Raw genomic sequence first — 13,319 nt, forward strand, 5'->3', positions numbered from 1 at the left:
AAGTGAATTGGAAAACAATGTCTTGAACTGATTTAATTTATCCAATTATTGACCAGGAACACTTGTGCAGATATGATTAAAAGCCAACGCAGTAAACAAAGTAAAAGCTAATCAACCCAAACACAATCCTTTCGGAATCTGCCCAGTTAATTATTTAAACGACATGCAGAGAACAGAGAGCAATTAAACAGAGGCCTTTTGACATAATTATCCCAAGTGGTTTTAAGGGCCCTTCTTTTATTTACACACATGGTAACGTGTGATCTTCCCACCTCCAATTCACAGTGATAGTCTGGGGTAAACTGGTGTGGCTTAGTTATCTCTCTCTCTCTCTCTCTCTCTCTCTCTCACTCTCACTCTCACTCTCACTCTCTCACTCTTGCTCTTTCTCTCTCGCTCTCCAAAATGATCTTCCAAAGACAAGCTTTTTTGATGTCTTTTTTATTTGTTGTTGTATTTTTTTCTGAGCCAATCTTCTTTTGTAAAATGTTATCCCTAAGTTTAGTGCGTTAGTTCCCCTGGCTCTCTGTCAGCTGCTTTGGAGGCTCATAGGCTTCACAGCATTTGGTCTGTCTTTAAGAGTGGGCCCTACAACATGTTTCTGCCCCCACTTAAATGTTCTCAAGTGATGAAAGCTGCAGAATCTTCTGACACGGTCACATTGAACATCATGATGCCATGAGTCCACAACGCTGCAAAACACCACGGACACCGTCGACCCCCAGACCCCCTGTAGATAGTTCCTTCTCTTCTAGCGAACGCTCTCTCAAAGATAAGCGGCTAACATACTTTCAAGTTGTGCGTCACGCCTCACGACGGTGTTTAAGGGGAGTTTGTGGAGCGATGACCGCCTACGCCACTCAGGACTTTGCACGTTCAGTTCGCGAAGAAAAAAAACAAAACACAAAGCAAGAAAAAAAACAGCAAAAAAAAAAGCAGGCTTGTTTTGTGTCCTGAACCTTTTGTTTGCGGGGGGGGGGCGGGGGAGGCTGACAAAGAGAATTAGAGGCAGCCTCATCCCTTAAGAACTCAGGCGGCACATCCGTCTGACACGTATCGACGCCGCGTCGCGCTGAGCCTGTCACCCCGGGCCCGGAAGGACGGCCGCCTGCGAGGCTGAGCGGTCCGCTCTCCGCACGCCCCGGCTCGATGCGCCGTCCAGCTGTGAGGACGATAAGGGAGCGCCGTATTAAATCCCGGGCGGGATTATGTCATGGTGTCACGACAGAATGCACAGGACAATACCGGCGTGTAAATGTGGAGCTACAGAAGAAAACACAACGGGCACCCTTATGTACAAGCACAGTTAAGAGTAGACGACGAAAAAAAAAGAAATGTTGAAGTGTTGATGTTGACGGTTGAGGTGGAGATTATTGACGAGGTGGCGGACGTGCAAAAATGTTGCTTCCTCCTTCTAAAAGCGCTAATGGCTTCCGGATATTTGAACTGTGCAGAGTGGCTAATTTCCTCACTCACGGCACACCCCGGTGACATGGTGTGTGTGTGTGTCCGGTGTGTGTGTGTGTGTGTGTGTGTGTGTCCGGTGTGTGTGTTTGTGTGTGTTTGTGCATGTGTGTGTATGCGTGTGTGTCTGTGTGTTTATGCGTGTGTGTGTGTGTGTGTGCCTGTGTGTGTCCGGTGTGCGTGTGCATGCGTGCGCGTGCGTGCGTACGTGCATGTGCGTGCGTGTGTGTCTGTGTGTTTATGCGTGTGTGTGTGTGTGTGTGTGCCTGTGTGCGTCTGCATGCGTGCGTGCGTGTGCGTGCGTACATGCATGTGCGTGCGTGCGTCTGTGTGTGTGCGTGTGTGTTTGTGCATGTGTGTGTATGCATGTGTGCCTGTGCGTGCGTGCATGTGTGCCTGTGCGTGTGTGTCTGTGTGTGTATGTGTGTGTGCCTGTGTGTGTGTGTGTGTGTGTGTCTGGTGCGTGTGCATGCGTGCGCTTGCGTGTGTGTGCGTGCGTGTGTGCGTGTGTGCGTGCGTGCGTGACGCCGGCCACCAGGTCCCGTGGAGCACGTGCAGCTGCTGGCTCCCTACGTGGCCATCCGTCGACAGGAGGTGAACATCACGGCGGTGGTGTGGCCCGGGCACACCCGCACCGTCACCTACTTCTGGTGGCTGGGCAACCACACCGAGGTACCGGGGGTTGTTGTTGTTGTCGTCGGGGAGAGGGGGAGGCGGGAGGGGGAGGGGGGGGGGGGTTGTTACCGTGGTTACGTGTTCAAGTGCACCTGAGATTGTAAGGGGTTTTTTTGCTCACAAAAAGAAGACCGAATTTAAAAGAATGTTGTTTTTTTTTGTATGACTTTATTTTTTGTTTTTTTCTGGACATTTATTTCTCCTTTTTTTTTTTTACGACAATTGACGTAAAATTTCAGTTTTACGATTGGGTTTACAATTGATCCGTCACTTTTATCCAAAGGGTTTTTCCTGATGTTTCTAAAGTAGCGAGAATGGCTGAGTGCACCTTGCTCAAGGACACTTACCGATAGACTGCGGACTGTGGGGGGGGGGTTCAAACCAATAACCTCCTGGCTAGCCCCCGCCCCCCCCCCCACACACACACACACACACACACCCTCTAACCTCCAGACGGACCATTCCTCTTTGTGCGTCCTCCTGTCCGCCCACACAGCCCGTGATAACGCTGGAAGGCAGCGTCTCATACACCTTCCTCAGCGAAGGCACCCACACCGTCACGGTCCAGGTGTCTTCCTCCAACGCCATTCTGCAGGACACCAGAACCGTGGCCGTCCAAGGTGACTTTCGCCCTTTTCCCCTGCAAATGCGTTTTTTTTTTTTTGTTATATATTCTGTACGCTAAAATAGGGCTGAAACGGTAACTTATTAACCGAATCAGCGTTGTTGTGGGGTATTTTTATTTTTTTTCCGCTTCATTCCAAATTAACCGATATGGCAGGAAGCTTATGGTCAAAGGTAATGATTTATTACTGTTGGATGTGTGGGTCTGTGGCGCTGACATTTTCTAATTATCTGAAATTATGGCGAGTACGTTCGCCCATGGGCGGAAAGTGGGGCTATGCAAAAGAAAAAAAAACCCTCTCCCTTTATAAAATGTTAACTACCTGAATCTCATCTTAAGAGAAATGACAGTCACGTTCTCCTTGGGAATATAGCCCCTGGATCAGACCGAATTAACGGCAGATTTTCTCTTTCCCGGGCCTCTCATCGGCAGAATTCTTCAAATCGCTGCTTTTATCTTTCTCGCCCAACCTGGACGAGTTCAACCCTGACATCCCCGAGTGGAGGCTGGATGTGGGCCGCGTCATTAGGAAGTCTATACTCCAGGTACGTGAGGATTTTACTCCCACCTTCTCTGTCTCGCTGTCTCTCTCTCTCTGTCAGTCTGTCGCTCTCTATCTGTCTCCTTCTCTCTCCTGTCTCTCTCTTTCCCTTTCTCTGCCTCGCTTGCTCTCACCCGCTCTTTCTTTCCTCTTTGTCTCTATCTCTCTCTCTCTGTCTCTCTGTGTTCCTCTCTGTCTCCTTCTTTTGCCTGTCTCTATCTCGCTATCTCTCTCGCTCTGTCTGTCTCCTTCTTTCTACTGTCTCTCGTTCTGCTCCCTCTCTGTCTCCTGCTTTCTCCTGTGTCTCTCTCTGTCTCCTGTCTCCTGTTCTTTCCTCCCTCTCTCCCTCTCTCTCTCTCTCTCTCTCTCCCCCTCTCTCTGCCTCTCTGTTTTTCTCTCCCTCTCTTCCTGTCGCATGTCTCTCTCTCGGCCTGATCTTATTATTTTTTAAGGTCTCATTATTTCTAATATCAACTAAAAAATACTCTTCAAACGCCTCCTTCCCACGTGGGTCTCTCCACTCTCTGCCCCGTAGCCGTGGATGACTGCACTCATTCATTAACACATATATGGTGCAATGGAGGTGCTGAGATAACTCCCTAACTGAAATCGCTTGATGAGCACTTCATTCCTAACAGGGGAGGCGCCCAGACTCTGAAAGCTTGAGCGCGCCCTGACATCTTTGGCATGTTGATCTTCACCTGCCTGTTTTTTTTGCTCTTTTGAATGGAGCAGATGTGTTCACTTTGGGCAGGCGAAAGCCCCCAAATCAATTTTAAGTGCTGCTTGGCTCGCGGTGGTTCGGGAGTTTGTGAGTTGCGTAGCGTTGCGTTCAGCGGGGCCGTGACCGTACTGTACGCGCTTGACGTGTCAATGCGAGGGCAGAGTAGGAAGTCTTTGATTCAGGACGCTCTGAATGTGTCTTGGTATTCCATTAACAGGACGCAGTGTTACCAATCAGAACTCCCCCTCCTTTGGCGAGCATTACTGACCTGAACTTAGGTAACGCTATATCATTGAACAGACCCAACTTTGAAAAAATATCACCATCAATTGCAGATCAATTCACGAATAACCTAACTTGGATAACCATTCTAATAATTAGGATAATAAATTCGATTCGATGAACTTCAGACTGTTGATTGGGTTGGCTTTTTCTGGCTAAGTCTCTTTGTCGGTGCTATAAAGATTTCCTGTTGCGAGGAAACAAATGTTCAGGTCTGGGCATTAAACGCTGACCAACCACAACCATCGCACATTGTTTCCTCTATTGATGTCCGCTGGTTACAAACAGAAGCACAATATCCCCAACACTTTATATCTCCCTGACAATAGTAGTGCAGATACAAAGATAGAGCTGTCATTACCGCACCGCCCTGCATCACGGCCTGACTGCGTCAGCAGATGTGATTGGTGTGCTGGGACAGTTAAGTGCCAATGTATTTTCTGGAAGAACTTCGGGTTCAACTTCAGGTGTTATTTTGTTATTTTTGTATTTGCAGGTTGTAGTTCTGTTAGAGATTAGGAGCTTAGTCGTGTCAGCGTCTGAGAAGTAGCGATTGTGCTGTTTGCCGGAAGATTGTGCGTGAGCGTGAGAGTGTTTGTGCACGTTTGTGTGTGCGCGTGCGTGTTTGTGTGCCCGCATCGGTGTGTGTGAGGTTGGTGCAGAGACTTGGCTCTTATTAGCCACCGCGAGCCACTCTGTTTACAGAAGGTGACAAAGTCAACAGCAGTCCGATGAAGGTGAGGGGTGTTGGACAAGGAGCCAGAGGGGGCTGGTAATAGCGGGAGACGTTTAGTTTCTTTGTACGGAAATCAGCAGGCCCTAATCTTGTTGTTTATGTTAAAGAAGGTTTGCCTCGAGAGATACGGGGAGATAAAAGAAGGCGATAAAGAAGAGGCCGATACTTAGGTCAGGAGCGTCCCCGGATTAATTGACTCCACTTCCTTCCTCTCCGCCTGAGAATGCTCAGCTTCTCTCAGAGGGTTGGTACAGGCCGAGGGTCGTGGGGTGGGTAGGGGCGGGGGGGATTTAGTTCTGCTGGTGCGGGTCGGGTTTGGAGGAGGGAAGGCGTGAAGACAGAGGGTACAACTACGTGAATATAGTGGAGAGACGAAGCGCGTTGTAGACTCGACAGAGTGCTCTAGTGCACTCCGCTGTTAGTCTGCCATGCTTTGTCAATTCAATGTCCTACATATCCCCGTGTCGGAACAGTGTGGGAGCACCGTGGTACAGCATAACTAGAGGACTGGGGGGGGGGGAATACTGGATGGAGTGGCCTTAGGTGAACTTAAGTGGCCATGGATGGTCGCTTAAGTTAGTTGTTAGTTGTTTAGTTGTAAGGCGTCTACCAAGAAGTTTGTTCTCTGTGTGGCCCCGTCCACACGGAACCGATTTTTTGGTGAAACGCAAAACGCAAGTCTTGTGCGTTTGGGCCGACAGTCTTTTCTGAAACCAGGTCCCAGGGTGGATAAGATAAAAGCGGACCTGTGCGTTTTCGTGTTAGGATTCGTGTGGATGCCTGAAACGTCTTTAGAGTTGCATTTAATTTTGTAATTTTTATTTGTATTATTTCTGTAGCTTTAAATACAGCCCCTTGGTAAATGTAATTACTAACAGTTTCTGCTCAATCTAAGAGGTTGAACAACTGCTTTCTCCACCTATACTGTATGTTTGTATACAGCGCGCAGGCTTGATGCGCTCCGTTTTTTTTTTGTGGAGAACCAGTGCCACACAGTGGCCATGAATATGTACTACAGCGTTTCTACAGCTCGATGCGTTTTCACAATGAGTCCGTCTTTACGGAGATATTCCTGAAACGCATCAAAGGATTTTCGCCTGTGTGGACGGGGCCTAAGACTCAGACAGGAAATATCTAGATGAATACAGGTGTAGTTAATGAATTAATGAATTACAGTTAAGTTAATTAGTTGAATAATTGGCACCAGTCTTAACATGTCTGAAATTAGACTCTTTACACCAATAATCTGCACATTAAACAACCTGCTGGCCTAAACAGAGGGCATTAGGGCATTACTGCAATACAGAGATGGAAAATCCGGATGAGAAACCGTACCGCAGCATACTGGAAGCTGGGATTTTCTTTACAGAACACGCTCACATGGTTGGAGGTTCTGCTCGGGGAGGCCCTTGTTAAAATGCCTCCCACCACTAGTAAACAGCACGACTCATGTCAAGACGTCAAAGTGAATCATCCCCAACCACACCCGGTCGGTTTCCTGCATCGAGTGGCTGGTATATCCTCCCGCTCCGTGTGGCAATCAGATTTCTTCATTTTGATCCCTTTTCTAATCCAGCAATGATTTTGCGGGGCATCAAAAGGGCCGTCCTCTGAGGAGCCCCGGCCAGAAGGCTTTTTAAACTAATGAGTGATTGCAACGAGAACAAACATGCTTGAGTGTATTGATTTCTTTTTTTTCCAGGGCCTATTGCCTCTGCCGCGCCTTAATCTCATTGGCTTCTATACGTTGCAGAAGCCCCCTCTGCCCGCCCCGTGCTCTCATTGTGAGTCACTCTCTGTCCACCACCGCTCTGCCTCTGGAATAGCGATACCCTCCGCTTGATAATTGATGTGCCCTGGTACAGCCACTCGATTGTCTGTCGCGGGCCGCGGAGGCAGAATATATTCAAAACAACAAAAACAAAAAAAATAGGAATATCACGGGCTCCTTAATGGTGACTGATCACCGCGGCCGTCTCTCTGTAGCCCTCGTTTATCTGAAGTCATTAAAAGCCTTGAACTAGAGAGGAGATGGAGATAATGCCTTTTTCTTTTTAAGATGAATCATTTCATTGGCTTTATTTTTCTTGCCTCAGGGAAGAAGGATATCTCTGCAGGGAGAACTGCTGGATAAGATGGAGATGTGAACGCTGCACAGCCTCTTTATGCATAATTGCGTTATTATCGACAATTTGTCGTCTGTGACCAAATTAATTTCACATTCATGTCGAAAGTTGCTAATCCGCGACAACTACAATATTTACGATGCAGTCGTGACAACCATGTGAAACAATCAGACGTCATTGAAATTAATTCCGAGCTTGATTACGAAGGAGAGATCTGAAGGATGCTTTTCACGTTGCGTGAATCACGTTGCAGGTGCTGGATTTCCCCGAAGAGCAGCTCTTGGTGGCGGTGTTCCCCGGCGTCCCAACAGCTGCCGAGCTCTTCCTGTTACCCAACAGGAACCAATCGCACTCCAAGAAGGACCACGAGGAGGAGCTGGAGAGGGTGAGACCGGGGTCGACACCATGTGCACCATTGTTCTCGTCATTTCACTTTTGACTCGTGTGAACAATGTTGAATCTGTTTCCGAACCAGGTGTCCAAAATCATCGTCAGCGCACTGAACCAGAACTTGGTGGAGTTTGAGCTGAAGCCGGGCGTTCGTGTCATTGTTTACAACACACAGTTAACGTTGGGTAAGAGACTCTTTGGTCGGCCATGGAGTGGGAAGGTCCACATTGGAAGTACAATGTTCCATTGCATGTGCAATGGAGTCATATCTGCATCTGTCATTTGGCATGATTGTGCTTTGCATTTTATTCATGAATGTGAAATCAAACTGAGTGCATGCCATTGCTGAGTGAACGAGTCAAATCATATTTAGATACTTTATCTAAATATTGTCAATGGCATTGACAAAGCCATTGAGGCAGCAAAGGCCATTCATATATCGGCTAGGATGTTGGACTCCCAGCAGAAAGGTGCTGAGCAATGGGTTTAAAAAGCAGTGCGTTTGAACCCCAATGTCGGCCACCTACCTGATAATGGATGACATGTATCTGAATTCACTGTGAGCATCTGATGAATGACCAAAAAAAAAAAGAAGAGAGAAAATCCCTCTATTTATCCAATGCATTTGAAAACCCCCGAACACTTCATCAGCTTAACAAGCAAACAACCAAACTGTATATTGACTCATTTAGGCAAGGTTGGATTCAGATTCCTTTGTTGTGTTGTTGAATCACAGGCTATATCAGGCCACAGTGGTTAGGGTTCCGGGGAGGCGCTAGGGAGGGGACCGGCTTTAAGTAGGACTCTCCTTGAGAGCGTGGGAATCTTTTATGACTGTCATCAAGTTCGGGAACATCTGCTTGACGGCTTTTTTAGCGCCACCTAACCACAGGATGAGTATCACACTGTGTGTCATCATCTTCATTATACGGTCCTTGAGAGTGAAGAGGCAGGAGCTTTAAAGGCCCTCACAGCGATTACTATCTCCGGAAAAAAAACGCTGACGCCTTGATGAATTGGGTATGACGTTTGAACGTTTGAACTGTTGGAATTTGAATATGTAAAAAGCGGTCCGTGTCCATATTGCAGAGAGAAGTTAATCGTGTGCAAATCCCGTAACAACACGTTCCGTCACTCCAACACGCCAGTAGTATAGTCCATCTTCGTCCCGTTTTCAGTGTGTCTCATCTCCACATGAACGTGCAGAGTGAGCATCACTTCACGATTAGTGCAGTTTTACTACTTTCACTTTCTATTCAAACAAGGTAATTCATCAGACTTTCTTATTCGAAGCGGCTGACAGTGAATTAGTTTACATGTCATGAAGGAGCAGGGGTGTAAGGGGCCTTGCTCAAGGATGCCTCGGGAGAACCAAACCCGCAGCTTTCCCTCCCCAGAATGCGAAATGCGAAAGAAAGATCCACAGCCCCATGTGTTTGGCGGGGGACTCCGACACCAACATCAATACATGTTTAGCAGCAGGAATGTTAAAACGACCACGGAGGGGCCTCGGCAGCGATTCCACTGATCATCAATATCAGAGTGCGCTGTCTCTACGTTCCCATGAGACACCCGAACTTCACATTACGCTGGAGGGAGGTCTCTGTGTAGCTCCGAGAGCTCAAGGTGTATGAGGATCTTGTTTGTTGTTGCGTGCGGTAGCCTCCTCCTTCGTCATGGGGGACGTTCCTCATAGTTCACCTCACTCCCCCCCTCCTTCCCTCCACCTGCGTAAAGGTCCACATGGCCTTGCAGCGTGTTGGGATAGGTCACGCACATCAGAGGGCTTCACTTCTGAGCTCCAGGCTTTACGTCGAGAGGTAACAATAGAACGCAGTGTGTTTACCCGACCGCACCACCGGTAGACGTTAAGTTGTGGTTTTTTGTTACTAAGCCATGACTTTACCAGACGGCAGCTGTGGTAAAGGGAGCTGACATCTAACCACAGAGCTGCTGTGCAACTGGAACGGCTCTAGTTTGCATGGGATTAGATATTATTTATGTAGATCCTATCCGTTTATAATATAAACGACTGAACGGTATTGTAACGTGTTATAGAGTTATAGGACATGTTTACCCAGCCCGCCCTAGTCCATAATTATACAATTAGTGCTCGGGATTTGACCCTAGTTCAAATCCCTAGTGCTAAATTGATCCCTTCTCAATAAGCCTTGTTTGAGTCTCAGAACCATAATAGTCTTTGTGCGTCGAACTTACTCTGCAATCATTTAAATGAGATGAGATGCTGGTCTAATTAGACACAATTGTTTTAATCACTAAAATCCACAATCTAGAATAACTTGATGGTGGTTGGATGTTGGTAGACGATTTGATTTGATTTCTGATTGCCTGATCAATGTTCCAGGCGGTCATTCTGCATCCACTATTAAACAGGCTGTTTTGGAGTCACTAATTTATATTAATGAGATTGTCTGGTTTCAATTCCAGTCGGTTGGCTGGTTTCAATATTAGACGGAATAGGATTCGTCAGACAGCAATTCGTCCCGTTTTCGCGTAACAACTCGTGCTGTGGCTGACCCGCTCGTTTCCCCTCCCTACCATCATGAAACCATCCATAACCAGCATGCCTATTCACTTTCTTCCTCCAAATAACATTCCAGACCAAAATCTATGCATGCCTCAATTAAGCCTCGAAAAAACACCTTGTTGCTAAAAAACAACCCTTCTCCCCCTCCCACTTTAAACACTATGGCCGCCTTTCTGCAGCACGACCAAAACGTGTGCTATCTACCAATCTCACAGCCCCCCTGGTGGACTCCATTCCCAGACACAGCAGCTCGGCCATGTTGATGCTGCTGTCGGTGGTGCTGCTTGGCCTGGCTGTGTTCCTCATCTACAAGTTCAAGAGGTGGGTCTCGTCGCGGTCCCAATCAGGCGTCCTCCAGTGACGAGGCTGAGCGGATGAGCTTTAGAAAACGACTGTTGAACGCAGCGTAGATGCTTGTGAGCGCGCGGTACTGGGAACATTGAGGAATTGACTGTTAAGTTGCTTAATATGCAGAGGCGCTGGCTACTGCCCCCCTTAGCTGTTATTTGCTAAATAATTTATTCATGCTCACAAAGTGTGCTCTTGAAAGTGTCTGTGCAAAATGGAACCGGTATTAGTTATTAATTATGAATAATGCTTGTATTTACATTAGCCTTAAGAGAAAACAAAGAGAGAAAAAGCTGGTTGATAAAGCAAAACGATTAATAATTTCATTTAAATTAAATGTGTGTAGGAGTAGGGCGCGTTTGGTCTCAGGAATCAAGGTGTGGGTTATTGATGTGTGAATTTAATGCATAAGAATACTTGTCATTGATTTTTTCATTTATTTTGTATATTTTAAGTTAAGTGATTAGATTCAGAATTGCTCTGAGAATAGTTTAGGCGAGCCGTTATGCTTGATAACCCCGACGAGCAATTCCAGAGCATTCTCGCCTTTCTCTCACCTCCAGGAAAATCCCTTGGATAAACATCTATGCCGAGGTGAACCAGGAGAAAGAGCAAGAGATGATTGGCTCAGCAGGTCAGGGTGACAGCACGCCCAAGATCACCCTGAGCGAGTTCACCACATCCAAAGAGCTCATGGAGAAGGAGCTGGACGCCAGGATCAAACGTAAGTGGGGCTTCCTCACCGATTTATTAGAAACACGTCTGGGGTCACAACTCGCAAAGTACGTGTTATTGCATTTAGATCAGGACAGGTAAACATGCAGGCCATCTGTCTTCAAAGCCAGATATAGTTGGACTTCTAGTCCACTACTTATTATTCGACCCAGGCTCATTTTTAGGCTGTGGGTGTACAGGTTTGTTTGGGTGTGGAGATTATTATTATATTTTACTATCGTGGAATTAGCTATTTACTTTGTGTTGGTGTCATTCGGCCCGTTTGTTATGGATATGATTGTAAAGCAGAGGAGTATGTGTACTCTTGTGTACTATCGTCATTGTAATTCAGTGAAGGATTTTTTATTCGCAGTGCAGAAATAGACCATCACAACGGCAGAATGACAATAAATCACTGCACATAAACTAGGCAAGTAAAAAAAAAAGTAACTATCACTATAAAAGTTTTATATCAAAGCGTACCTTTAAAAAACTGAAATAAGCCATTTTGAAAATTGGATAGAAGGTTATCTCTTCTTCTGCACTAAGCTTCAATTTGGAGAGAAGACTTTCAACCAGTGAATTACACCCTATAAGTATGCCAGATTGGAAGGCTGCACAGTCAGCCATTAAAACAGCTGTAGCAATTCAGCCTGACGATTGCTCAGGAGCAGGTATCACCCCCGTAATGTGCAGTGGAAATATTGGAAGGAAACTGCCTCCGCTTGGTCTAGGATTCAAAGTCCTCTTTCATCGTCTGAAGTGCAGTCAGAGAGGTCAAACTAATTTATTCCAACTTTATTATAAGATTACAACGAGGAACACAATTACACCCGATCCCTTCTTCTCTGACACTCCAGATGCTTTTAAAGTGGCAATCTCAACGATTTCAGAGTTGTTCTCTTTGGCGCCGCTGCTTGGCGACAAGTGGTAATTCTAGCTGTGTTTGTGGACCACACTTCCCAGAGATCTAGGGTTTGGGTTAGTGCATGTCTTGTGGCGACCCGCCTTGGGGCGTGAACCGCCTTACTCCAATCAGGACCTGATTTAACCAGGCAAAAAGCCAAAAAGGCACGTTTATTGCAAATTCAAAAGTACAAAGATTACCAAAATCTGGGAGGAATTGACGGTCCCCGTCACCCAGAAGGACCGGCCTCTCCACACGTGAGCCCCATGGCTGGGAGAGCCCTGAATGAGTGGAGAAGAAGGCTATTTAAGCCCTGCTTCTCCACCTGTTCCTCAGGTGCTCTACATCTGGCTAATTGGCACGCCCGGGTTGCCACAGTCTGTTCTACCTTGTACCTCTGTACAAATCGAGTGTCCCGAAACCACGATACCAGAGGATTCAAAATCGCGCGCCATCAGCCGCTTGTCCTTGTTCCCGGGAATGTCGCCACAGACACCCAGTTCGTAACATTTATAGCACCACAAATGCAAAGGTTTTCATCACTGGGCCATAAGCTCAATCACCATTGTTAAGCCTCATTAGGCACTAGATAATGACTAAATAGATAATTATTTATGAATTGAACATTTTAAAGATTATTACTTTATAGTTGGAGATGCTATTTTTGATACAAAGCAGATGTATTTGATGTAAGATTTGAATATTTACAATATTATTGAAACTGAACATTATTGAGTAAAATAAGTGATTCAAATGCACATTGGGTTAACTCAACATCATGTGCCCTCTAGTTGGGGCAGCCCATTGGAAATTCACAAATGAACGATGTCAATGTCATTATTCTATTACCAGAGTGGTGAACAGGATTACATTTGTCATGTTGCCATGTCTTTCCTCTCTCTCTCTCTCTCTCTCTCTGCTTAGGGGGTGTTGGGAATTCCTGTGAGAGCACAAGGGAGATTCCTAACTGTACCAGTGTGTAAAGCTGGCTGGTATGTGTGTACAGGATAAATAAGAACGTGTCGGGGATTCATGTTTTTCTGTTTTGTAATTCTCAAACATTGTTATTCATCGTTTTTTTTTTTTTGTTCTTTTCCTGAGGAACCCCATTTATACAAAATTTGCACGGGTGTCTTGTTTGGCAACAACCACACTGCAACATGAAAAACCCATTCAAGGAGACTGACATCCTCTTCTTGACAGAACCGATCATGTTTTGTGGATGTGTAAAAGCTACAG

The 13,319-nt window shown here is 46.3% G+C and overlaps 1 protein-coding gene across 1 annotated transcript in view; it reads left to right on the top strand.

The window, feature by feature from the left end:
* The window catches only part of LOC311340437 (VPS10 domain-containing receptor SorCS3-like), a gene marked incomplete at both ends in the record, with an annotated part of 88,742 nt that extends 75,679 nt beyond the window's left edge, over positions 1 to 13,063 (top strand). Inside the window, 8 exon segments of the mRNA XM_084465332.1 lie at positions 2,003 to 2,136; positions 2,636 to 2,759; positions 3,197 to 3,309; positions 7,427 to 7,558; positions 7,649 to 7,748; positions 10,291 to 10,432; positions 11,023 to 11,183; positions 13,005 to 13,063. Of these exon segments, the coding sequence (XP_084321458.1) occupies positions 2,003 to 2,136; positions 2,636 to 2,759; positions 3,197 to 3,309; positions 7,427 to 7,558; positions 7,649 to 7,748; positions 10,291 to 10,432; positions 11,023 to 11,183; positions 13,005 to 13,063 (965 nt within the window).
* Between the last annotated feature and the right edge of the window lie 256 nt (positions 13,064 to 13,319).

This window comes from Micromesistius poutassou (assembly GCF_964030765.1).
Source record: "Micromesistius poutassou genome assembly, chromosome: 3".
In the NCBI taxonomy this organism is placed as follows: Eukaryota; Metazoa; Chordata; class Actinopteri; order Gadiformes; family Gadidae; genus Micromesistius; species Micromesistius poutassou.